Here is a 25,664-nt window from a genome sequence, read left to right on the forward strand (position 1 = left end):
CAACTGCCAACCGTTCCATGCCAAGACGGGGGCCAAAAGAGAGAGCTTTGAGCGCCAGGATGGAGACGAGCGACGAACGCAAATGGCCCATTCGCTTCCTCTTCCGTCTGAGACAAGTCCGACGACTTGGCACTTGGCAGTGGCTGTTGGGAGGTGGTATTCTTTCCGTACGTGTCATTTACATACGGTACATACATCCATGTTGATACTGACAATACCGTAGTAGATAGCACTATTAGGACTAATTTAGTCATGGGATCCATTTTACCCCCTTTTCGATATCAGTGAATCACCTATCTCTGTGTGAAAGGCTGCTTGAGATATCATAGAGAGTGAGCACATTCACATATATTTGACGGCTACCGTCCATCATAAAGAGACCAAGGAAGACAAAGAAAGGGAGAAGGGTTGAGGAGGGATGGATTTGTACCCGCCACCCAACCGGATCGACGGTTAGATCCCAGGGCTGCCCGACTGGGCTGAATCCCACCATTGATTCTGCCGAGGAACTGTTGCCTGTTCTCTGGGCGCTGCAGGGTGTCCTCATGAACCAACCAGGATGTCCCTCCATATCCTGTTCCCCAGATCTTATAAGGCCATCAAAGGCTCACAGGATTTCCTCCAACATGGAGAAGTCAGACGCTAACGCACGGTCAGGCCGTCCGGTTCTGCTGTCAAACCAGTCAGAGTTCTGTGTATCATGACGGTGCTGTTAGTCTGGACCCTGGTCAAGTTGATGTATGTCCAACCGTGTACTCCGTACAGTGTACTCAGACCCTGAGCGGAACCGACGGAACAGAGCGCTCGTGATGTCACTGGATTGACATGGTGGAGAGAGGTGGTCTGAGACCCTGCCTGAATGAGTATCGCTATCACCATGGAGTCGATCCGAGAAAACTTAAAAAATAGACAAGAATATGTATGAACTATGGATTTATGAACCAAGTCTGGCTATACTCTAGCGAGGCAGACTAGCAATATTACCGACATACGAAATATCTAGTCGAGTCGATAAATATAGCATCTTCTTCGGAAGGGTAACGGTTCACCATCCTCCCCGCAGGCTGGACGTGAGACATCCTTTCTGTGCTGTGAAGTGGATCGTTAAGTACAGTACATATATTACTACTCCAGAGTACATACTGTACATGAAAGAAAAAGGAAACCCAATGGAAGACAAAATGGAAGCCCTGCAGGTGGCACTATGTCCCAAACAGTCAACTCCGGGGAACGCCGCCTGCAGGTGGGCGCGGATGGCGGATCCAATGATTGGTGACGGTGGGTACTTGAGTCCGACCCCAAAGGGAAACTGATCACTTGCTCAAGGGTAAGTTGACCGTGTGTCACATTGCCTCTTTCATTTTAGCGGCATACCCGAAATAAATTACACCCCATTCCTTGGGGCTGCCATGTAACCTCGACATTTTTTCTGACCAAATTTCACCTGGTGAGACACCAATCAGTCACGTTTGCAGACTGATTACTACTAGCATCATAGTCAACTAAGCTATTGTTCCATCCCCCATGGAGGAACGCTTTCTGTCAAACGTTGGACTGATGAATTCCAAACCTGTACACTGGATTCCTTCTCCTGTTTCACAACAGACGGCAAGAAAATGCACCGCCAGGGTCTTTAGCCTTGGCGCCACGGTTGATTGGTCGCCATTCCCCAGCCCTGTAGGTCGGGGGCTAAAACCAGCAGTATCCGCCAATGACATGACTGAGGGAGAGTGGGCCCAGGGGATCAAAAAGGGTCTAGTTAGGAAAGGGGTCTGGTGGGCCAGTGAGAAGAGACAGTTTCATGAAACACAAGAGGACAATTCGGTACGGCAAACGGTGAAAAATATGAAAAAATCGAAAAAAAAGGAAATTTCAATGCAAACTCATCTTAGTTCATTGTTAAAAAGTAAAAAGAAGTAAAAGAATAAAATTAAAAAAGAGTCAAGGCAGACAGGGCTGTGCGGCTCTATTGTTAGTGAAGGAGCCCGTAAGAAATCTCGGTGTATTTTTGGAAAATTCCATTCTGGTACGGGTCAAAACGATGCAGTGGTGATGATGTTTCTTGTCTCCTCATTACTGCACATTACATATGCTGACTTTCTCTCCTTCTCTCTCTGTCTCTCGACGATCCATTACTTTCTCTCTTTTCTTTCCCTTCCATTCTCCTCGTTGCTGACTACCAACTGATCGACTGATTTACTTCTTTCTTTCGGATTCCCTTCTTTGTATCTTTCTAGCCGTCGACTTTCGGTTTATTCTTATTTCATTTAGTCGTTTTTTTCTCATTCCCTTTCCATTTTCCTTCCACCCCCTCCGGAAATTACAACCAGGCCAGCGATTCCGATGGGCATCTCTTCATAGCTCCTTTTTCTGGTGGTCGAAGACTGGATCACGCTTCCATATTCAACGAAACCTTTTCCCTTGCCATGTGGTGATCGCTTGGACTGCTAGATTAACGTCATGAAGCTCGCCAACACCCTGCACGCCCTCCGCCAGCGGTGGGTTCCCGTCTTTCACAAATTGCGCTCCTCGCCCGGGGAGGCATTCGATCTCTTCTGGGAATTCGCTCGCCGATATTTCTTCTCCCTCGCGTTCATCTCGCTCTTTGGCGCCAAATTCCTCCATCTCTTCGCTCACCTACACTCCCTCCCCGTGAGCAAATTCCTCCTCTGGGGCGTTACATTTTTCTTTCAAGATGTCATGATCCTGCTATTGTTCCGCACCCTCGCCCAGAGGGTTCCGTGGCGGTCTTTGGCTGTTGTGGGCGCGATCATCGTCATTCCGTTCAGGTGCGTGTGTCCCGATGGGTAGCTATGACTGCTCTGACCCGAAACTAACAATTTTCTTCGCTGTCAATAGTTTGATGATGTCCGGAATGATGGCCTCCAATACCTCCTTCTACGTCGTGACTGGCGCCGAAATTCACTGGCGACAAGCCACATCCTTCCATGCCGACGCCGCCGCGATGCGGACCCTCCTGACGGGATTGGCCGGTTTCCTGATTGTGGAAGGTATTCTATTGACGGTGAATTGGTTTGTGGCAGGATTCATTCATCGGGTGACGGGTGGAATCTTGCACGTGTTGGCCTGGCCGATCCGTGCTTTGGTGGAGCGCCTGCGACCCTGTTTTCATCGCGTCTACGGTAGTGTCCGGCGGCAGCCCCTTCCGGACCCGGAGATTTACGAGCAGATTGCGGTCGATGATTATCTGGACGATAAGAGTGATGATGGAGAATCGGACCATCTGTTGCACACCGGGACCGCGACCGGAAGCACGGCCCCAACGGAGCGCAGGCGGACGGATACCCCCATGCGTCGATTTGTCGTGTTGGGTTTGTTCGCCTTGTTCCTGCTCCTCCGTTTCCTTCGTCCGTGGGCGCCGGCGTACTTGTATCTCTCAGGCACCCTGCCGTTGACACCGTTCTTTGAGGGTGGACACCGGAAGTCTCCCGTCGACACGACGGCCTTGCCGGGGGATTATGGCTGGCTGGAAGAGCGGTCATCCTTGCACCCCGCACCGGGTTGGGACTGGATGCCGCAGAAGGGGCTCCCCGGATTCTCTGATTGGGATAAGACCGACCGTTTCGCCTTGCACTACACGCCGAGTATGGACCCATTGCACATCTCCAACCGGGATAACCCTGTCCTCGATTCCATCCGTCCCGTGCTGGAGGACAACAGTGTTAAGATCAAACATGTTATTATGCTAAAACTTGAGAGTACTCGAGGCGATGTCTTCCCCTTGAAGAAGGACTCGTTCATGTGGAATCGCATTGCGGAATCCCACAAGGATAAGCAGATCCCACCCGAGATCCAGGACCGTCTCTCCAACCTGACTCGCACTGCCGAGTGGCTGACCGGTTTTGATGCCGGATTCGAGCATACCGATTCGCTCCACGCCGATCGCAAAGCGTACGGTGGCATTAGCGCGCGGAACGCTCACACGACTGGTACCTACACGCTGAAGAGTCTAGTGGGTACGCTGTGTGGCGTGACGCCTCTGGTAACCGACTTCAACCGCGAATACAAGCATCATATATATCAGCCGTGTCTGCCTCACGTGTTTAATGCGTTGAGCCAGCAACACGATATCACCAACCAGACTGATGACTTTACTGCGTGGCCGTGGCACTCCGTGTGGATGCAGTCGGTGACGGAAACCTACGACAACCAGGATAAGTTGACCCCGGCTCTGGGCTACCACGACAAGATCACCAAGGAGACGCTGGAGGAACCCAGCTCAAAGCACTTCCCGGTCAAGTCGGAGGAGATCAACTACTATGGCTATGCGGATACCGAACTACGGGATTACATTCGCGATGCGATTGATGATGCGGAGGCTAGCCACACCCGCCTCTTCCTCACCCACCTGACCGGTACCACGCATCATCCATGGGGAATGCCACATGATGAGTACGAGGAGTTCATGGGATCGTCGTGGACCGGACACAACAATGACGTTAACCGCTACCTGAATACAATTGGGTTCGGCGACAACTGGATCGCTGAGATTATTAGCATTCTGGAGGAGAAGGGCATTGCGGATGAGACGTTGATTGTCATGGCCGGTGATCACGGTCTGTCGCTGCCGAACGACGGCGGCGTCACGCCCTACGACAACCCGCATGTCGGCAGTTTCCACGTTCCCATTGTGCTTGCGCATCCGAAACTGCCTCCGGTCGAGGTTTCTACCCCTGTGAACAGTAATCAGATTGTGCCGACCATTTTGGACTTGCTGATTGAGTCGCGGTCGTTGAGCGAAGGCAGCGGCCGTGCGGCGCGCGACATCCTATCCCTGTATGAAGGGCAGTCCATGCTCCGCCCCTTGGTTCAAGAAGAGGACGGAAAACAGAACTGGCAGTTCACCGTCATGAACACTGGCGGTACTTGGCTCGCGGTGCGCTCGGCGGCGCGACCGGCGTTCCGTTTGGTCATTCCATTGGTTGACGATCTGGAATGGCGATTCACCGACCTGGAGAAGGATCCGATCGAACTCAAACCCATCAAACACTTCAGTCTCATGGATATGGCCAACGAACTTGACCAGAAGTACGGACAGGACGTCGTGGACTGGCTTCGCGATGCCGCACATGTCACTGAGTGGTGGGTGCTCGATAATTGGCACCGCTATCGGTACATTCCGCAGATCAAGATCTCGAAAGACGGCAAAATTTCCAAGGGCAAGGACTCGGGTGACAAGGGCTCAGACGACAAGGACTCCGATGATACGGATTCTGACGACTCCGAGGACTCGAAGCGTTGAGTGAGCTTCTTCAAAGAATGAGATCAGGAAGTCTACACAGGAACTTCCATATCATTTATTATATGACTAGATGAGCCTATGGGCGCATCACCACCCAACCATATCCCGCGCGGAAAAGCAAACACACATGATTGCTGAGGACACGCGCTCCCTTCTGGACCCATGGGCATTGGCGGTTTAATATCTTTCCGGAACGGCAGGACTCCTCTCTAGATGAGAGAGTCCCTGTACACTATCTACCGGGTTTTGTGTATAGACTACGATATTCTTTGTCGATAATAATCAATTGATACGCATGATGATGGCTCCCACGATATATAGGTATTTATAGATTGAGCTGTGGCACCCGCTCCGTAGGTTTTGTTGGATATTCCGAGGCTAGTCGGTATCTCTTTTCTTCACAGCCGTCTTGACGATGGATTTTGCAGGCCAAGATTTTCCGGACCGGGAGGATGTAATCTATCTGCCACGGCCCCATGACCGCCGGTACTTATCTATGGCTGATATAGCCGCCGATCCCTCTGCAACTATACCCTTTCATTAATAATGTCTGCAGTTTAATTGCTCAACCAGCATGCCTAATGTGATGTCTCATCCTTTGCGTTTCATGCCAAGTCTCCGTGTCTGTCGCGAAACGGCGTCTGGCCGCCGTTTCTTGGTGTCGACTATGTTAAACTATTTATCCGCAACACCAGCGCCGTGCTTCTATTGTGATGGCAATAGGCAATTAATTTCGAATACCGGCTGAATGTTCTGGATTCTGCCATTTCAACAGTCATCTCTGCGGTCTGCACCCTTTGGTGGAGAGCATTCCACAACCCGATTGGTATATCCCTTGCGTCGTCCAGTCAATATGCGAGAACGCCAGCGAGCCAAGATGCGCTACAGTATCAGCTACGACACGTTTGAGTCCGGCAATGTCCCTGCAATATGGATCCGCGGGCCGGGTGTCGAGCCATCTGTATCGGGGCATTCGTCCTGGTGTCATCCGTGGGCGCCATTGTATATCTAGGGCTCGACCCCGCCGATGTGAAATGCTGTCATTCGTCTTCGGAGCTCAACCCTTGGGCACTTTTCATCATGAAGCTCGTTAACCGTTTGCTCGCTTCATTCCTGTCAGTGAGCACCGGTGAGTGGTGGACTATCGAGCTAATATTGCTACTCTTCGTCTGACTTTCTTTGGCAGTGTTGCAGTCATGTTGGGCCCAGTCCGGCACACCGGTTGCCTACACGGATACTGAGACGGGCATCACGTTTGACACGTGGTCGGTACCTGCTGGTACGGGTACGGGGGGTCTCGTCTTCGGTGTAGCCCTGCCGGGTTCGGCGTTGACCACCGATGCGACGGAGTTTATCGGTTACCTGGTGAGGATCTCGAGCTAATCATGACCGCTCTGAAGTGGCGCTAAACGTTCTTATGTTTCAAGCAATGCGCGTCCCAAAATGCCTCGTCCGCTGGCTGGTGTGGCATTTCATTGGGTGGTGGCATGAACAACAATCTCTTGTTCTTGGCCTATCCGTACGAGGATACGGTCTTGACCTCCCTGCGATTCGGTTCGGGCTATAGCATGCCCGGGGTCTATACCGGCAATGCCAATGTCACCCAGATTTCTTCAAGCATCAATGCCACTCACTTTACGTTGCTTTTCCGTTGCGAGAATTGTCTGACCTGGGACCAAAATGGCCAAACCGGAAACGCGACCACAAGCAAGGGTAGGTTAGTCCTGGGATGGGCGCAGTCTACGGAGAGCCCGTCGAACCCGTCCTGTCCGGATAATATCAGCTTAGTGCAGCATGACAACCAGGGTATCATCTCGGCTACTCTCGATGAGAATGCTGCCAGTGTGTCCTACGAGGACTGGGTCAAGCTGGCTAACAAGACTGTTCCCGGGGACTGCTCTGGTGACGGTGGTGGCGGCACCGAGCCGACTCCTGTTCCTGTCCCTGACGGTGCTACATACGACTATATTGTCGTCGGTGGAGGTGCCGGGGGTATCCCTGTCGCCGATCGGCTGAGTGAGGCTGGACACAGCGTTCTCCTCATCGAGAAAGGTCCTCCTTCCTCGGGACGCTGGGGTGGCACCATGAAGCCCAGCTGGCTGGATGATACCAATCTGACGCGATTTGATGTGCCTGGGCTGTGCAACCAGATCTGGGTCGACTCCAACGGTATCGCCTGCAGTGATACCGACCAGATGGCAGGTTGTGTGCTGGGCGGAGGCACCGCCGTCAACGCCGGATTGTGGTGGAGGGTAAGTGTTCTCATATGCTATGTTTGAATCCAGTACTGACAATCTCTAGCCAAATCCCGTTGACTGGGACTACAACTTCCCCGAGGGATGGCAGTCGTCCGACATGCAGGCTCCCGCGGACCGCGTGTTCTCGCGAATCCCTGGAACCACAACCCCCTCCACCGATGGAAAGCTTTATTACCAGCAAGGAGCCGATATACTGTTCAATGGCTTGCAATCCGCCGGATGGTCTTCCGTCACCCTCAACGATGTCCCGGCCCAGAAAACGAAGACCTTTGGCCACGCACCATTCATGTTCTCTGGTGGTGAGCGTGGAGGGCCCATGGGGACGTATCTGGTGTCGGCGAGCGAGAGAGATAATTTTGCCCGCTGGTCGAACACGACTGTGAAGAGGGTTGTTCGTGAAGGCGGACGTATCACTGGAGTTGAGGTCGAGGCGACCCTCAATGGTGGCTACGCGGGTACCGTCAATGTAACTGCCAATACGGGTCGAGTCATTCTTTCTGCGGGAACATTTGGAACGCCAAAGGTCCTTATGAGAAGTACGTCTCATTTGATGATATTGCTAGGGAGTTATTGCTAATGGCGTATAGGTGGTATCGGCCCGAAGGACCAGCTGTCCATTGTGAAGAACTCAACTGACGGAGAGACAATGATTGCTGAATCTGAGTGGATCGAACTTCCAGTTGGCGAGAACTTGGTCGATCATGTCAATGTGAGTGTCAAGCGTACTGGAGAGGTTGCTATTATGCTAATAAGATGTTTGCAGACTGATGTTGTGGTGACCCACCCTGATGTTGTCTTCTATGATTTCAAAGCAGCATACAAGACCCCCATCGAGAGTGATGCGACGAGCTATCTGAGTACGTAGTCATGCTTCAACGAACAGTCCAGCACTAACATGCGTAGACGATCGCACCGGGATCTTCGCGCAGGCTGCGCCTAACATTGGTCCTATGTAAGTTGCCCGTCTACCAGAGACGTCATGTTACTAACGTTTGTAGAATCTTCGACGAAGTCACCGGTTCTGATGGCATTAAACGACAGATACAGTGGACTGCTCGTGTGGAAGGCGGTCACGATACGCCTGACGGACGTACGTTGACTATTTTGTGAAAGATTATTGCAAGATATTAACCACACTGTAGACGCTATGACCATTAGCCAATACCTCGGCCGCGGCTCAACCTCGCGTGGCCGCATGACCATCACGGCGGGACTGGACACTGTGGTCTCGACGCTGCCATTCCTGCGGGACGAGAGCGACGTCAATGCTGTGATCCAGGGAATCCAGAACCTGAAGATGGCCCTGAACGGAACGGGATTTACCTGGAACTATCCTTCTCGGAACACTTCCATTGCCGAGTTTGTCAAGACTGTGAGTGCTGAGTTCTGGAAGCATGTTCTACGTAACTGACACCGATAGATGCCAATCACTGCCGGAACACGCCGAGCTAATCACTGGATGGGTGAGTTACGAATTTGTTTTTGCAATTACGTCGCTAATTATTATAGGAACCTGCAAAATAGGTACAGATGATGGCCGTACTGGAGGTAGCGCCGTTGTTGATTTGAATACGAAGGTCTATGGAACGGACAACCTGTTCGTCGTGGATGCTAGTATCTTCCCGGGCATGATCACGACCAATCCTTCGGCTTACATTGTCACGGTCGCGGAGCATGCAGCTGAAAAGATTCTTGCGCTGTGATGGGTGTATAGCCTCACTGCGCTGAGTTCTATAAACTGTTATCTTGTTGGTTATTACATGTTTTTGTATAAATAGCAATAAGACTGGAAATGCAGTTCATTTCACCCTTTGTGCTTTTTGCAAACATCTCCACCATTAATACTCTTCAACCCAGTCAGGATCATCTAGTCTTGCCAGTGTACGTATCTATCTGGCTTGATCATAGCGACTATATCCTCTTCAGGCGGTACGCCATACACAATATACACATCCTGTACAGTGACAGGTCCTATATACTGAGCCGCGCAGACAAAGTATCTGATCAATTGGAGCATCCCGAAACCCTGGCTTCTGTCAAAGAATCAACTGGATGAATATTAGTGGTATGCCACCGGGTAGCTGCAGATTGCGAGTCACTTCAGCCCTTGTCGGTTAATCTGATAGATCATGCCATGACTCTATCTGTTGAATGCGACAGCGGACGGGGATCATTACAGGACACAGATCTCACAGTATAAGGATCGATCCCTGTGCTCGAATCTCCATTTTTCTTTATCCAAATAGCCCGCCTTCTACGCTACCTGAAACTGATGTAACGTTGCTGGAACCTGGGGTGGCACATTGGCCCATTATATACTGCAATTCAAAGCAAAAAGGTTCCCTGCCTGTGCAACTGTACTAGAATAGAGATGTCCTTTACCGCCGCTTTGTAGGTCCAATGTTACTTTTAATTCCAAATCCACCCCGTGCCCTAATGGAACGTGGACCAATCTCACCGAGCCATCCTCTGTTGCGGTCTCTTGGCGAGAGAAGTTGGATTTTGGTCTAGATCTAGTAAATGGAACAAAAGCTCTTGAGATTTATTTTACTGAGCCACCAATACTTAATAAGTTAGAGAGGTAGCACAGCACACAGTCGGCAATTGGACTTTTATAAGTCGACTTATGGGCGAGCCCCTGTCAGCGCTAGACATGGAGCTCCCTGCTGCAGGGCTTCAGTCTCTATTGCAATTCCAAATATCTTGTCTTAAACTACAATGGGCGATACGACAACACCAAGCAATTGCGAGAATCGGCAATGGGTGATCAAAGTCGCTGCGTGGCCACTGTTCAGTGTGTGCACAGTTCTAGTCGCACTGCGGATCTGGACTCGTGCCCGCGTAATTCGGCCTCTAGGGTGGGATGACGCATTTATTGTACTGTCCATGGTAGGGTTTTCAATGATTAAGGAATGTGCATGTTCTGACAGTGGCAGGCCTGCGCGACTGTGGAAAGCGTTCTATCCACCATCAGTGTGCATTATGGTACCGGACGACATACTACTGAACTCAGTGAGACACAGTGCATCCTGAGCGGCAAGTTCAACTGGATGTCGCAGGGGTTCCATGTCATGGCGACGAACTGGGGTAAAACATCCGTTGCCTTATTTCTGTTGCGGATCATGCGAAAGGTCAAGCATCACCAAATAGTCATCTATGGGGGGATTACCTTCCTTACCATAATCAATACGATGGCTTTATACACCATGTATGGCCAATGTACACCCACCGAGAAACTGTGGGTTAATAAGATCGAAGGGTCATGCTGGTCACCGACGGTGCAGAAGAACTATGCCTTCTTCCAAGGATGTACGTACTGGCTTTCCTGCTTCGCTATGTTACTGATCATGTAGCGGCCTCCGCGTTCTCGGACTTCGCGCTCGCCATCTATCCACTAAGAACGATTGCCGGACTGCAGATGCCCCGTAAAGTCAAGATTGGGTTGAGTTGCGTGCTTTCGCTGGGAATCGTGTAAGTATCTATTTCTACGGTAGTTGTATCACGATCTGATCAAGCAGCGCCATGGCCGCTGCGATTGTCAAGACCATCAACCTCTCCTCACTGACCGAACGAGCCTATTTGACGTGGGACACGGTTGACCTTTCAATATGGACCTCCATCGAACAATATCTGATTATTCTCGCCGCATGCATCCCCACCATGACACCCTTAGTCAACATCCTGCTCCACAAACGCCCTTCTAAACGCAATACTGCCCGCGCCCGGACTCACCCCGGTAACCCATATGGGCGCGGCCAAGGGTATGCACAGTTTGGTGGTCGCAGTCTAGACTACGCCCTAGGGACTTATGGGGATGCTTGGGCTACTGCGCGAAGAGACAAGGGTGATGGTGATAGTGAGGACCCTATCATGAACGAGGAGACGAGCCAGGGGATAATGAAGACGACGGAGATTCATATTCAGTCTGATGTGGATGTCGATCAACGGGGATTCGAGCCTCTGTGTCGCAGAACTTTCTAGTAACTAATTTTGTAATCTTTCCCATTGGCTCATGTATTTGTCACATTTGGGGGGCTGAGTTACTTGATGTTTGTGGGTTGCCATCTGGATGATTTGTTCATAAATATGATTTGTCTATTTAGAATGAGACTGTGCTTATGGTCTCTGGATTTACATGCTGTAGAACCGTTTGACTATCTTGGCTATGCCACGCTACTGCATCCAATACAGCCTACCTGCGAACATGTAAGTCTGTTATCATTACAGAGGCCAGATATTCTAGGAAGATTTTCAGTATTTGTCATTTCCGGCGAATGTTACGCTCGACGGCTGAACCGCTGAAACAATGAAGAGATCACTGCGGGCAGCCTGTAGTCTCCAGCTTTTCTTGGTCAACACTCGGAATTCCCGTTTCATAATAGACATTAGACCGTGCTAACTTTCCGGCTCAACCATAACCTCCCACAAGAGGTATACTTCAGATCATCTCCGTGAGGTTTCAAGTCTTTCATCGTTCTGTGTTCGTCTAACGTACACTTGTAATACTGCGCCTAGACCGCAGAGGAGATGCATTAGGAACTTGGCACAGTGACCCTCAGCTCACTGTCCGACCATGTTGACTTTCGTGTCACAGAGAGAAAATGCAGCACAAGGAATCAATTTATAACTAAAGGCTTAAGATCTGCATGATCGCCTTCCTCCTTTTCCTCATTTCCTTCCCTCCCAGCTCATGGGTCATCACCTCCATAGTTGTGAGAATTATACCTCAGAGACATCGCAATGGATGCTAAACACTCATCGCCAGAGACTCCAGACACTGAGAAGGACCGGCCCGTGGTCGATTTGGAGGAGATTGGAGAGCGCGAAGGCTACATGCTTTACACGCCGCGTAACAAGAATCAGAATCTAAAAACCACGGATGATGGCCAAACCGTGCTTATTCCGCAGCCCACAAACTTTCCCCATGATCCGCTCAATTGGTCGCCGTTCAGGAAGAACCTTATCCTTTTTGTTATCTCGGCTACTGCGTTTCTCCCGGACTATGGAAGTGCCACCGGTGCGGTTACGCTTCTCCAGCAAGCTAAGTAAGAATCTACTCATTGGCATATGTACATGCAATGTTAACTGAAATCATTACTAGACAGTGGAATATGACAGAGGACCATGTCAACCACTCTCAGGCTGGTAATATCTTTATGTTAGGTGTTGGCGGCCCCATCGTTGTGGCTCTGTCTGCATACTTCGGCCGTCTGCCGGTGCTGTTTTATTTTGTGCTGATGGCCCTTGCTACCGCAATCTGGTGCACTGCAGCGCAATCATTCGAATCATTCATGGTATGTCCATATAAAAAAGGCCAGTGATAAATTCTAACAAGTCAGGCTGCCCGAATCCTTAACGGATTTTTCTCCACGGTTGCACAAGGCGTAAGTGGCCAAGACCCTCTTTGTTTGTGTATAAACCCTGACCCTAACAGGGTGGCCTCATGTTCATCAAAGACATGTTCTTCCTGCATGAACAGGCTCGCAAGATCAATATTTGGTCTGGATCCATCATCCTCTCGCCCTACCTGGGCCCGATGTTCGCGGCCTTCATAACAAACACCCAGGTCTGGCAATGGGCTTTCGGTCTATACAGCATTGAAACCGGTCTGTGTCTAATTGCCATCATACTCTTCGTTGAGGAAACGTACTATGATCGCAAGAACATTCAACCAGACCTCATCCCCAATGCCCCGCGATGGAAACGCATGCTGGGCATCCAGCAACGGCGGAGCGGATACATGGTCAATACCCCGAAGGACGCAATCATGCGTCCCATCACCGTGATTATGAAACCGGTGGTGTTCCTATCCACGATCTACTACATGCTTACCTTCGCCTGGGTGGTAGGCGTCAACACGACGCTGTCTATCTTCGTAGGCCCATTATACGGCTTCGGTCCTAAGCAAATCGGTATGCACACACACACAAATCACATATATCGCTCCCCCAACAACCAAACTAACTAAAGAAAGGCTTCTTCTACTTCACCCCCGTAGTAGCCGCCATCCTCGGCGAACTAACCGGCCACTGGCTCCACGACTACCTCGCCAAACTTTCCACAAACCGCAACCAAGGCCGTCTCGAACCCGAAGCCCGTCTCCTCGCCATCTGGTTCGCAACCCCCTTCATCCTAGCCGGGATCATCCTCCTCGGCTTCGCCCTCGAAGGCGCATACCACTACATGCTGACCGCCCTGGGATGGGGCTTCTACGTCTTCGGCGTCATGATCGTTACCGTCGCCATTAATGCTTACGTGCTTGATAGTTACCCGGAGGCTAGTGGGGAGGTTGCTGCGTGGGTGTGTTTTGGGCGCACGACTGGTGGGTTCATTGTTAGTTATTTTATGGTGGAATGGGCTGGGAAACAGGGGGCGAGGAGGCAGTTTGGGACGATGGCGGGTATTGTGGCGGGGGCGGTTTTGATCGTTTTGGTGTTGCAGGTTAGGGGGAAGGAGTTGAGGGGGTGGGCTGGGCCGGTGAGGTTTAAGACGGGGTGATTTTTTGTCTTTTTTACTGGGTAGGTTGTACTAAGAGTTGGATAGAGGGGTTTGGGATTGGGGTTAGGATGGGTTGGTGGTTGGGATGGTATGAGTGTGTGCAATAGTCTTCTGTTGATGTTTGGTATACGTGTGGGTTCATGATTTGTGGTAGTTATATAAAAGCAGCTCAATTGACTTGATTTACTATGGAAGCGAGACTGAGAAGCAAAGCATTATCCAAACAAACCAACAATTCTCCACAAGAACAATAAACACAAGAATTAAACTAAGAATAAGCCTTAATAGCACTCTCAAACCCGGCATCCAACTCCGTCGTCTTAGTAGCCAGCGTATCCTTATCCACCGCAGTCGCCTTATTCTGCAATGCCGTAGAAAGAGTCCCCGTCTTGGTCCTAAGGTTGACTAAATTCATTCTCACAATTGCACCTATTCTCACTTCATCGACGAGGGGTTTCTAACGCCATGTTAACACTGCTCCCTCCCCTTCACTCAAAAATAACATAGACCCCAAGAAAAGAAGAAAAGGAAATACCTTCTGAACCAACGTCACAAGCGCAGTCCTAATATCCGGCTCCAACCCCAACAAAGCACTCGTCGTGGTTGCACTCTCACTCACCGTGAACGGCGTAGCAGCGGTGGTGTCCCTCGTTGCTTGATCAAGGTCCCTTTCTACGGCCATTTCTTTCACTTGGATATCTAGTGCTGCGGGGATTCCGCCATTGTAGGCTACTATGCTTTTTGCGAGGGCGGAGAGGTCGGTGGTGATTTTGGTGAGGTCGTTTATTACGGCTGTTGCGTCGTGGGTGAGGGTTGGGATTGGGGTGGAGGTTGTTAGGGTTAGGAGGAGGAAGGTGAGGAGTGGTTGAAGGAGGTACATTTTGCAATTACTCTTTGTTCTATCAGTTGAAGATATGTCTGAGATGCGGTTAGGATTGATGTGGTTGGCGTAGGTGATAAATTTATAGATCTCATGAAATGAGCCGCCTCGGTGTATTATGTAGGTTGCTTGGTACATCTTGTTGTCAGATGGTGTGCTGTGTTACGTCGATGAGTGGGTTTGACATTTGATTATGATATTACCATGGTATAATTTGCTGTTTCCTATTTGGATTGGAGCAACAGTATGCACTGGGCTGTGGACTGGGGATATTCTTTTATGTGCTTAGGGTACTACTAGAGGTATGGCTTGTAGTATACATATGTTGGACATTTATCAGCGGATGAATAAGGAGAGTAAGGAATGAAGCAGAGTCCGATCTAGGGCGCGATGTCATGCTCTCTTCCGGACTTCATTTGTGATACATGAGGTAGGCATGTGGACAGGAAATGTGCCTCCCATCTTCAAGTCGAATTGGTGAACTGATTGGAATGCACTGTGATTGGTATCCATAAAGACTCTGTTAAGCAGTACGTTAGAGTAAAAGTATCACACGTAGCTGTAAAGGTAATGGCAGGAGGTATTTGTATTTGGATACTGATGCTCTATAATGATATCCAGAGAGACAATATTAACCTATCCTTTCCTCGCTGGTAAGGTACCGGCAATCAGCGGAATAGAGAGCATTTCGCCGTCAACTCCCCAACCCCTGGTAGTTCGTAAAGGTACTAGAAGCCTCACTGAAGATACAGCGTGGTAGTTAGGAAACTAGCCAAGGCTTCATTGTCAAGAAGTAATAGGAAATTGGCTTTACCCTGGTATGAAGTCTGGAGACCTGATAGCAGAATTTAGTTATCATAATTGGGCAAAGATATCGATGCGGGCAGTCCCGGTGCCTCGTGCGGAGAAGATATCGGAAGTCGCCGTTCTGGATGATTTAAAAGTCATAACCCGAGCAAGATACCCTCGAAATCTTTTAAAAGCCTATGCCTGACACACACGGGTTTCAACCAAGTACCGATAACCTCTCAACCAAATGTCTCCCCTGACCGACGAACAATTATCCGCAGCCGCCGGTGCATGCCTGGAGCTGCAGAAAACCGGCCAAGACATCCACTCAAAACGGCCGTTCGCCGCGTTGCTTCTGGCACCGGATAATACCACCGTTCTAATGTCCTCACTGTCGCTGTCGCACGTCAGACACGCGGAGGCCGAGCTAGCCCGCAACGCGGCTGATAATTATGCGCGCGACTATCTAGCCGAAACGACTTTCATCTCCACTTGGGAGCCCTGTGCAATGTGTGCGGGCACGATTTATTGGGCAAACATTGGACGCTTGGTGTATCTGGCGTCGGAGAAAGCACTGCAAGGAGTTATCGGAGAGGGAAACATTGAGAACCTCACACTGGATTTGCCATGTCGGACTGTATTTGCAAATGGCCAGACCGAGGTGGAAGTTATTGGGCCGGTGAGCGGGTGGGAAGAGAAGGTGGTGGAGGATAGCAAAAGGTACTGGGGCAAAGGGAAATAGGAGAATTGTCAAGGAAATATTCTGCGGGCCTCCCTTTTACCAGTATTGATTACTGCTATTGCTTACTTACCATGAGTTATCCATTATGTGTGGAAAGGTGCCTTGCCTTATCTTTATAGATTTTTGAATTGATAATTATCATTACTAGCTAAAGCTGATTTTTCTACTAACTATGATAAGATCTATCTAATAGTCTACGTATCAAGCCCTAGCTCGCCATTTCAAAAGTCTCATAACGCTAATACTAGAGAGCCGGGTTGTAACATATCTGCGCAATTTCTGCAATAAACTGGATCTGCTTGATAAAAGTCTGAAATATCAAGGTATCTATTGATCATTTGAAGATGCGAGAAAGGATAATACCGCCTTGAGCATACGGAGTATACTATTGTTGAATTTATGGTCCGTGCAAATGTTAACTTTGACGCTTCCTCATTAGGGTATGATGCAGCGCTGGCCCCAAATGCCAAGGATCGTACACGAGGCTGAATAAACTCAGCCTCCGCCAAGTCGCCCCCACATTCTCGGCCTTTGCCTCATCTGGAAAGAGATTGGCTGGGAGGGAAGGGCTGGGCAGAGGCAAGGGAAAGTGATGCATCATGGAAGGATGTGGCAGCGGGAGCCGTGATTGGGGAAAGCGTCTGGACCGCCCAACAGACAACAACCTCTACCCAGGCCATGCTATAGTTATTTACTCTCCTCAGTTAGCCATCGAATTCAAATTGTCCTCATCCGGCGCTCTTACTCGCCCACCTCATCTGGACCTGCAGATCGGCCGCTTTGGGATAAATGCTGCAGCGACATCTCCATCTACACCATCTGCCACTGGTGATCTAGCACCGCCAGCTTCTCGAAGTATATATATATAGCTCGAACATCCACGATGTTCGGTATCTCCTCCTCACCGATAACTAAAGCATTCAGAATCTTCGCTCGTCATGTTGATCTCTAGTGTTTCTTTACTTCTCGCCTCCGCAGGGCTATCCCAAGCCTTGCCCCATGCCGGAACAAAGAGGGCAGAATCCGATGGCTTAAACTGGGCGCCGTGTAATCTAGACCTCCCTGAAGGTCTCGAACCTGCAAGCACAGTCCCCGTCGACTGTGCAACCCTGGAAGTCCCTCTGGACTATACCAACCCTGACTCCAAGCCACTGGATCTCCAGTTGGTTAAGATCAGTGCGTCGAGAGAGCCCGTCAAGGGCAGCATTATTTTCAACCCGGGGGGACCGGGAGCCTCTGGCATCGATGAGCTCTACCTACAGGGGAAGGGCGAGGTGTATCGCGAGTAAGTTGCCGCTCCAGACCGAGTCATCATGAACGGGTCTAACGGAATGCCTAGCTTGTTCGGCGGACACTGGAATGTGGTTGGGTTTGACGCCCGGTAGGTCGTGCTATCTCTTACCTCATCATGCACCGACTAATAAAAGCCTAGGGGGACTGGCCATACGATCCCCTTTGCATGCGATGTTCCACGTCCTGGCATCAAGCGCAGCCTGTCTCGTCGGAACAATGAGACTCTGCCACAAGCCGACATGTATAGTCTCTTGAAGCGCAAAGCGTGGAACGATGCGAAAGTCTTGGTGGACGCCTGCTACGAGGACCAGCAGGAAACCGGACGCTTCCTGGGCACGACGTTTGTCGCACGAGACATGCTCAAGATCGTCGATGCCCTCAATGAGGACGGCAAGCTGCGGTTCTGGGGTCGGTCTTACTCCACCATCCTTGGACAGACCTTTGCGGCGATGTTCCCCGACCGTATTGACCGCATGCTACTCGACAGTGTTGTCTTAAACGATGACTACCACGCCGGTCACTGGATCACTGCTACCAAAGCCGCGGAGGATTCTCTCTACCACTTCTTCACGGAATGCATTAACGCCGGTCCCACCGACTGTCCGGTCATTGCGAACTTTACCGGCCCGGCCACCACCCCGGATGCTCTCATGAAGGAGATGCGCACAGCCTTCCAAGAACTCGTCGACAACCCTGTCACGCTTCCAGATGAGTACGAGCCGTTGCCGTGGTGGCAACCCGGTGGGATCGACCTTCTGACGGAATTCAAGTACACCGTTTTCAGCCTGCTCTACCGACCGGAGCAGTATCCCACCCTCTACGCGTATATTCTAACCGCCCTCACCCGCAACTACGACGTCGTGATCAACCCCTCGCAGGCCGCCACAGTCCCGCCTACATGGAACCAGGGTCCCAACAACTTCCACGGGATTGCCTGTGCGGATGCTCACTTCCGCGCCGATAAGCCCGAAGACATGTATTCGTTGGTCCAATCGCAAGCGGTCACAGGCTCCTTTGCCGACGGGTTTTCGCCGCAGGTGTGGCCGTGCGCCCAATGGAAGTTCAAGGCCGCCGAGCAGTTTGAGGGACCGTACCACGGCATCAACACCAGCTACCCCATTCTGTTCATTAACAGTCCCTATGACCCGGTCACCCCGCTGAGCAATGCCTGGGAGGCCTCCGCTCACTACCTGGGGAGCCGTGTGGTCGTCCACGAAGGACATGGAGTAAGTCATTTTCTATCTACCTAAACCGGGAGCCGAATGTATGCTAACATTATCACAGCATGGGTTCATGAACCACCCTTCTTCATGCAGCCAGAACATTGTCAAGGAGTACTTCGACGAGGGAAAGCTTCCTGAGGTCAACACCAGGTGCAAGCCCGATATGACCGGGTTCGAGTACGCAAAGCTACTCGTGGCGGCGGCGAGCGGAAACTCTACTGTCGCCAGACGCGGACTGGGTAGCAATCAGATGAGGAGAAGCGGCCAGGGCATGTTTGGCCATCAGATCTAAGCCCATGATAGATTCCATGGGTGTAAATGTGACAACTTGGCACTGAAGAGCCTTACTTAATAGAGGACATGGCAGGAATTTGCACATTTGACATCTCATCGAATTTTATTAGACATGACAATACACGATAGCTATAGACTAGAATTTTGATATCATACTTGAAGCCCTTGCTTCTGTAAGAACCGGATCCCTTATCGTGCTATCACAAGAACTCCGGATGTATTTCGTTGGGGAATCCGCGAATGCACATTTTAACTTCAGTTAGCCAGTAGTGTGAGATAATATATCCGATAATCTCCACAATGCCGAGAGGGGTGAGTAGACTTTATATAATATACATAGTAGATTGAAAACCATGAGCGAGTATTTCCTGAACGAAGTCAATTCTTCAGGATACACTTAGGAAGAGGTCCAAGTTCGAGCCGCGTCTAGCAAAGATATACGGAGTAGTACGTGTTTGTTATCTATACTTTGTGCCGAACGGTGACTGGTGCCTTAGATATTAACCAGTAGTATATAAATCAACTCTACAGTCCTGGATCCAAAGCTTACTCGGATTAACACGGAAGCGCTCGGTGACTGTCAATTCTACTGAATCTCAATCAACAATCGAATACAAGCCAGTGATCGGATCCGCCGGATCATTAGAGCAACGCCGCACCTAAACTTGGCCGGGTTTCAAGGCCAAGACCTACTTCGACTTTTTTAGGTGAGGGGAAATGTTGGTACGTGGCTATAGGGGGTGTATATAAGGATCGTTGCAAGGGAATCTTCATTGTGGTTTGGAATGGCTAAACTTTTGTCTCGCATCACAGTGGGCGAATTGAGAAAGGGCTTTAGCTAGCAGGCTACATTGCGGCGTACGCATGGAACGCAAGCAAACATAATTCTCTATTCCTGATCAAACAGCGGTTCGGAACGCCAGAGGGCAGGGTCAGTGTCCCTGTCACATATATTCTCTAGCGTCGGGCATTGGCTTTCAATCTACTAGTGACTAGTTAGTGCTGACCGGAACTTAGTACTAGCTTCTAGGTCCCAAAATCCTCGCCCTATCGACCTCAAGCCTCCCACCTACTGATTACATGGCACTAAGACCCGTAGCCTATTAATTATTGGTGCTTAGGTAGCTTAGTCTCTCGGCTCCCCTCTTCCCGGCTCTCCGAATCTCATTGTGCGATGAGATACACACATAATTCATCCTTGTCTAGTCTGCTCAGAACAGAGGAACGGAAGCTGATGGTGCTTATGGGTTTACTGGATCTTTCAGGCCCCTCAACTGCGCTCCCCATCTTCGCCCCATCTCTGTGAACCTCCATTGCTGTGATCTCGAGCATTCCAGGTTCGAATTCAAGAAAGCATAGTGCCCCATCCACCTCGGACGAAAACTCAAGAGAGCTTACCCCGATGTAATACGTTAACTACCGAGGGACGAGGGAACTAGAGCATTGCGTGTCGCATTGAAAAGAGGGTAGAAACTAGGTGGCAAATGTGTTTTTAGTGGAGTCTTAGTTCATTTTTGATTATCTATTTGGCCCCCAGAACGCCTCTCGCCTACTCGTCCACCGAGGAGCACGCCTGTCCCTTGGCCCCTGTCGCTTGAGTCGGCCAATCCCGCTTGGTTTCCGTTCACGTCCCGCGATTGAGATTAAGTCGAATGAAATTGTTCGGCCAACTCCAGAATGATCTTAGTCAGCTCCTCCGGGGCCGATAATTGTACACTGTGACCAGCTGTGACCTCGCGGGTGATCCACTTCACCCCGGTGGCCTGGACCATGGCGACCTGGGCCTCGTACGGAACGGCGTGGTCCTTGAGGGTGTGAATGTAGGCGACACGGTCGCGGAAGGCCTCGGTGTCCCAGCTCGCTTCGGGGCAGGGACTCGAGAACGAGATCAGTCCCTGACTGAGAGAGGTTTGGGTGGCCGCGTCGGCAAGGTTTGGTTCTACATCGTAGAAAAGGGGTGGCTTGGGGTCATCGCATTTCAGAAGATTGTGTTCTTGCTATTTGGTGACAATTATCAGACACACCTAAATGAGCCATGGCCGCGGGCTCGTCAGAGCGAAAGGGAAAGGACAGGATACGTACATCGATGTACATGTGAGGGGGCAGATGTCCACCAAAGGAATCGATGACACTTAGTCCACCACGGGGCAGGATAGTCGCGATGAAGATCTGGCCGACGACGGAGGTCGTCTTGCCTTCGGCGGCGCGGTCGGCAGGACCCAGCCCGCGTGCAGCCGCGCTAGCGGGCATTCCACTGTAGGAATGGCTGATCAGGATCACGTCTCGGTTGCCGATATCGAGAACAGGGAGGATCAGGCGGTTGCGGACGTAGTCAGCATCATCGGCCGCAGTCACCTCGCCCTGGGCACCGATACTGGGGAGCAGACCGGTGGTAGCCCCATACCCGGCAGACTGCAGGAGGTGGAGGAGGTGAGCGTAATGGGCTGGGTTTTGAGAGGCGCCAGGCACCAGGACAAAGACGGGCTTTTCCTTGTTGGAGATGGTCATGGTGGAAGATAGGATGTTGAAGAACGAAGAGAAGTAATTGGGATGACACGATCTGGAGGATTTATGGGAATATAATGTGCTAGCTTGCACGGGCCTCTCAGCCCGGCACCCACTTAGGCAGCTAGTTACCTAGTAGATGGCCTAGGTCTAAGACTGCGTAGCCTAAATACTGAGCGTGGCTTAGCTGAGGTTATCCACCACGCCCTTCGCTCTTCAACAGTCGAACAAAGCTTATGGCTAATGCCTTTGATTTGAGGGTACCTGCACGGAGAAGAAGTTTTGAAGCTATCAGCCTGCTTAAGCAAGGGAAACAGTTGCTAGATTCTTGACCACTTGTTGTCTTCATTTGCCGTGCACCTATGCAGCCTATTTAACCGGGGACAGACTTCTAACTTGGACTGCCCGAGGATGAAGAAGATAAAGGCCCCAAACCGCGGAGTGTGTTCCGATCCCGCCAGAGGCTCTGGCTAATCTTGACCTTGATCCGACTAGCATCATCACTAAGGCTGTTGCAGGGTTCGGAACGAATCGAAGTTCGGATTAACCAAATCTGAGTATAGAAGAGATGATAGGTTCACTGCATTCATTAGGATGGAGGTAATATACCAGTTATGTACATGGGATCTATACTGATTTATACATATAACGAACATTACATTGTCATAGGCTTGGCTTCCGTTTCAGGGATATTTTCCCCATTCTCAAGATTTCGACCGTAGTTCGACTTGGCACCGTACTGATCATCATGTTTTTTAGACATGAAAAGGACAACAGTACTATGATCATGATTAGTATCGATGCACTATTAGACCGTGCCTATTTAGACGGACATACCTGACAACAGTCGCGACCCACCCGGGCCAAGCTAAAACAGCCGAGGCAACAGCCTTGGGATTCGTTCGGTACGCTACATAGTTGTTAGGCACACTATATTAGGAAGTCGGATACAAGCGTCCAAACTTCAATGGGAAATATACCTAGAGCAGGTTTCTTCTCGGCCTCCGACCAGAACTTTCTCGCAGAGGCGGCGTCCGTACCAGTGATACGGGCACTATACATGGCAGTGATAACCTGGTCTTTCCATAAGTATCCTGAGAATTGTGACCAGCAAGCGCCTTCCTTTGTAGCATACCGTCATGAGAAGAGCAGAGCTCAGCATCATTACCGAGACAACCACCGCACATATTTTCCACGCTAATCGCACAGATGGACTCTCGTATCGGTCGGGCCAGAAGAGGTCGAAAAAGAACGCTGCACCGAAGATCGTCGCCACGGAGATTCCCACGAATATATTGTATGAGGCGGCGCCGATGAAACTGTTGTTATGGACTTTGACACCAGGGTGTTGCCCTTGGATGTAGCTTTGTTGGTCGAGATAGTCTATTGGTAGATAGATGAATGAGATAAGTATGAGGAGCCCTGGCTAGGGAGGGTCTTGCAAGAGGTATATACGTACCTGATAAGGCTGCTGTTCCCACTGACTCGGAGCATACGCAGAGAATCATGGCGAGTTGGTAGACAATCATCCTTGTGCGTCGGAGGTGGTAGATGCGATTGAACATGTATTTTCCCTTGAACTTGGAGAATTGGATCTCGTGGAGATCTAGACCCCAAATCACGGCCATATTGGAGATTTAACACAGTCCGAGGATGACAGCAGGGTATCGAAAAGAAAAAATCAATAAATAATAACGATAGTAATTAAAGTAAAATGAACTATAGTGAAAGACAAGTGGAGTGAGTGAAATAGGATGATAATGAGAAGTCTAGTCTATCGGGTATAGAAACGATGGGGCAACCGCTTGGCATAAAAGGAAGGGACTGTTACACCATAAGGGCTGAGTTGAAAGATCTCCTATGCTTTATGAAGCAATTCCATGTCATCATATGTCGATCTGTTATGTTGATGCGTGTTGATCTGCCGAAAGATGATGAGATGGCTGATGTTAAACTTGTTTTCAGGGCTTCGACGGCAGCAGGCGGGTATGACGTCAGCCACGGCGGGTCCCTGATGCTTGTACCCTAAGTCACGGGTCGGATCCTAAGGTGTCTATTGTTTGACTAATACTTCTGCCTAGGGCTATAAACTTATCGTTACGCTAATGTTGCTGTGTCGCCCATCACCGACGATACCGTGGCCGTGGGACAGTGTTTCGTATCCTCATCCATCCTGGCCACGGATTCAAGTCCCAACTTCCCTCTCAACAGTCTTGGCAGACGACCATCAATAATATCCATCGTGAAGCTCTCAATATTACTCATATTCTGGGACTGCGTTTTGCGAATATCTTCGTAAATCTTCTCTTCTTCCTCGCTGGTTAGGTCGCCTCCAATTTTACGGTCGAAGGCTTTGAGCACGAAGTTGAGCGTATGGGAGAATTCCGCTTGGGTGAGCTTCGTAGAGACATCGGAAGTTCCTTGGATGACTAATTGAAGCAGACTGTTAGATCTGGTTTTCGAGAAAAGAGATATAGCAAGCTCCTTCCAGGAATTTGCTAATTTAATATGTCGAACTTACTTGGCTTGAAGAAGTTGAAAGCCCGATCGAAATTGTCTTCCCCAACATCACTCAGAACTGGCTCAGCTTGGTTGGACATTTGTTTATAAGCGCTGAGAACGATAACGAGCCAGTGGGAGTAGCCCTCCTTCACTTTCGTGCTGTGCCACCTTGCTGCGGCAACCTCGTCACAGTCGCCTCTGATAGCGGCGCATATGGTTGTGGCTGCAGACAATCCACCTGTGATGGCCAGATGGACCCCGGACGAGAAGAATGGGTCAATGAAGCACCCTGCATCTCCGGCAACTCGGGCATAGGGGAAAGCGTAAGAAGATGAATCATAGGAGAAATCTGATGCAGTTTTGAGATCAGTGACCATCTTGCCCCCAGTAAGATAGCCGTTTAGGCGAGGTGCGAGCTTTAGCCACGACAGATAGCGTGCATTTGCGGAGAGCTCAGATACGGCTTTCTTCTGGCTCATCATTCCCTGGTCCATAACCACACCGACAGAATGGGTGCCGTCGTGGAGAGGAATGAACCATGCCCAGCCGCTTTCGTCTGTTCACACCAGCATCGATATAGTCAGCATACCAACTACTGATTGTCGGACGTTCGTTGCGGGCTAGAACCTACCCGTCAATGCTTCGAAGTATGGCGAGTTCTCTCTTGGAGTTCCTTCTCCGTACTTGCCCGTTGCCTTCCAGTATGCCCAGACTGCAACATTCTTCGGGCCTTGGTTGTACTTGCGATTTTTCAAGTACTTGGTATTGAGTAATCCAGCACGACCACTGGCATCGATGATATATTTGAATCCGACGACGCCAGTCGCCCCGTCGGACTTTTGTGTATAGGACGCCGAGACGGGGCGCCCGGGGCCTGTGTCCAACGTGGGTGACGGTGTGAAGGTAACCGAATTGACCTTGACAGCTTCAAAAGTCTTTGCCCCTGAGTGTGCGGCATGTCTAAAGAGCAGCTCATCTGCCTCTGAGCGAATGACGTTCCACGAAAAGTGGTTTGGCCCCCCTGCAGCAATGAAATCTGTGTCTGTAGTCTGTCAGCACACAGGGCCTAACGCGATGACAAACCTTCACTGAAGTACTCACATCCCTCACAATTCGTCTGGTTCAGGGTGAATGCCCCGCCGACCTGGAGAGGTCAGAATATAACACAGATTGGGAACATGGTCAGATCATGACTCGCCTTTTTCGTAAATCCATGTTGGAGAAAGGTATCCTCACAGTCGATAAAGCGTAAAAGATGACGCATAGAAGGGAGCATACTCTCCCCAATATGATACCTGGATGGTCTATGTCAGCAGAAACCTCTTTTCCCTTCAGAATGTTTCGAGAAGACAACACGTAAGTCGACGTACCGGGGATGCACATCAGCCTCTAAGAGCACGGTATCAATACCCTCTCG

General features: G+C 50.3%; 9 protein-coding genes across 9 annotated transcripts; 6 read left to right on the forward strand and 3 right to left on the reverse strand.

The window, feature by feature from the left end:
• Positions 1-2,700: 2,700 nt before the first annotated feature.
• Positions 2,701-5,263, forward strand: F9C07_2069137 (alkaline-phosphatase-like protein; the record flags this gene model as incomplete). Its single annotated transcript, XM_041292449.2, has 2 exons — positions 2,701-2,789; positions 2,860-5,263. 2 exons carry the CDS (start codon positions 2,701-2,703, stop codon positions 5,261-5,263), a joined length of 2,493 nt encoding a protein of 830 aa, XP_041146887.2.
• Positions 5,264-6,193: 930 nt separating this feature from the next.
• On the forward strand, positions 6,194-9,224 carry F9C07_10255 (cellobiose dehydrogenase; the record flags this gene model as incomplete). The annotated part of the gene is made up of 10 exons (XM_071507373.1): positions 6,194-6,392; positions 6,450-6,628; positions 6,691-7,515; positions 7,565-8,057; positions 8,109-8,378; positions 8,425-8,473; positions 8,520-8,611; positions 8,664-8,893; positions 8,942-8,984; positions 9,031-9,224. The coding sequence occupies 10 exons, from the start codon at positions 6,194-6,196 to the stop codon at positions 9,222-9,224; spliced, it is 2,574 nt and encodes an 857-aa protein (XP_071366726.1).
• Positions 9,225-10,062: 838 nt separating this feature from the next.
• Positions 10,063-11,945, forward strand: F9C07_1600424 (uncharacterized protein). The gene is made up of 4 exons (XM_041292459.2): positions 10,063-10,410; positions 10,458-10,830; positions 10,875-10,992; positions 11,040-11,945. Exons 1-4 carry the CDS (start codon positions 10,240-10,242, stop codon positions 11,500-11,502), a joined length of 1,125 nt encoding a protein of 374 aa, XP_041146889.1. The 5' UTR covers positions 10,063-10,239; the 3' UTR covers positions 11,503-11,945.
• A 316-nt stretch (positions 11,946-12,261) lies between these two features.
• F9C07_10253 (major facilitator superfamily domain-containing protein) lies at positions 12,262-14,019 on the forward strand (the record flags this gene model as incomplete). The annotated part of the gene is made up of 5 exons (XM_071507372.1): positions 12,262-12,566; positions 12,623-12,815; positions 12,861-12,905; positions 12,956-13,433; positions 13,496-14,019. 5 exons carry the CDS (start codon positions 12,262-12,264, stop codon positions 14,017-14,019), a joined length of 1,545 nt encoding a protein of 514 aa, XP_071366727.1.
• A 268-nt stretch (positions 14,020-14,287) lies between these two features.
• Positions 14,288-14,899, reverse strand: F9C07_2233314 (hydrophobic surface binding protein A-domain-containing protein; the record flags this gene model as incomplete). The annotated part of the gene is made up of 2 exons (XM_041286130.1): positions 14,288-14,476; positions 14,555-14,899. The coding sequence occupies 2 exons, from the start codon at positions 14,897-14,899 to the stop codon at positions 14,288-14,290; spliced, it is 534 nt and encodes a 177-aa protein (XP_041146891.1).
• A 956-nt stretch (positions 14,900-15,855) lies between these two features.
• On the forward strand, positions 15,856-16,610 carry F9C07_2284104 (cytidine deaminase-like protein). Its single transcript, XM_071510669.1, has one exon. The coding sequence runs from the start codon at positions 15,936-15,938 to the stop codon at positions 16,428-16,430; it is 495 nt and encodes a 164-aa protein (XP_071366728.1). The 5' UTR covers positions 15,856-15,935; the 3' UTR covers positions 16,431-16,610.
• A 758-nt stretch (positions 16,611-17,368) lies between these two features.
• Positions 17,369-19,238, forward strand: F9C07_10250 (Alpha/Beta hydrolase protein; the record flags this gene model as incomplete). Its single annotated transcript, XM_041292469.2, has 4 exons — positions 17,369-17,715; positions 17,770-17,811; positions 17,863-18,949; positions 19,008-19,238. The coding sequence occupies 4 exons, from the start codon at positions 17,369-17,371 to the stop codon at positions 19,236-19,238; spliced, it is 1,707 nt and encodes a 568-aa protein (XP_041146892.2).
• A 1,645-nt stretch (positions 19,239-20,883) lies between these two features.
• On the reverse strand, positions 20,884-21,748 carry F9C07_10249 (Alpha/Beta hydrolase protein; the record flags this gene model as incomplete). Its single annotated transcript, XM_041292466.1, has 2 exons — positions 20,884-21,237; positions 21,323-21,748. 2 exons carry the CDS (start codon positions 21,746-21,748, stop codon positions 20,884-20,886), a joined length of 780 nt encoding a protein of 259 aa, XP_041146893.1.
• Positions 21,749-22,400: 652 nt separating this feature from the next.
• F9C07_2068533 (tryptophan halogenase-domain-containing protein) lies at positions 22,401-25,511 on the reverse strand (the record flags this gene model as incomplete). Its single annotated transcript, XM_071508739.1, has 8 exons — positions 22,401-22,484; positions 22,583-22,655; positions 22,726-22,799; positions 22,881-23,109; positions 23,205-23,351; positions 24,263-24,803; positions 24,879-25,289; positions 25,484-25,511. 8 exons carry the CDS (start codon positions 25,509-25,511, stop codon positions 22,401-22,403), a joined length of 1,587 nt encoding a protein of 528 aa, XP_071366729.1.
• Positions 25,512-25,664: the final 153 nt, after the last annotated feature.

This window comes from Aspergillus flavus, chromosome 4 (assembly GCF_009017415.1).
Source record: "Aspergillus flavus chromosome 4, complete sequence".
NCBI classification, from domain to species: domain Eukaryota; kingdom Fungi; phylum Ascomycota; class Eurotiomycetes; order Eurotiales; family Aspergillaceae; genus Aspergillus; species Aspergillus flavus.

What these genes read in the sequence shown, in the direction of transcription:
- F9C07_1600424 (XM_041292459.2), top strand. Translation starts at nt 10,240, where the DNA reads ATGGGCGATACGACAACACCAAGCAATTGCGAGAATCGGCAATGGGTG. An exon ending in CATTTATTGTACTGTCCATG is followed by an intron (nt 10,411 to 10,457) that starts GTAGGGTTTTCA and finishes TGACAGTGGCAG; the next exon opens with GCCTGCGCGACTGTGGAAAG. An exon ending in GTGCTTTCGCTGGGAATCGT is followed by an intron (nt 10,993 to 11,039) that starts GTAAGTATCTAT and finishes CTGATCAAGCAG; the next exon opens with CGCCATGGCCGCTGCGATTG.
- F9C07_2284104 (XM_071510669.1), top strand. Translation starts at nt 15,936, where the DNA reads ATGTCTCCCCTGACCGACGAACAATTATCCGCAGCCGCCGGTGCATGC.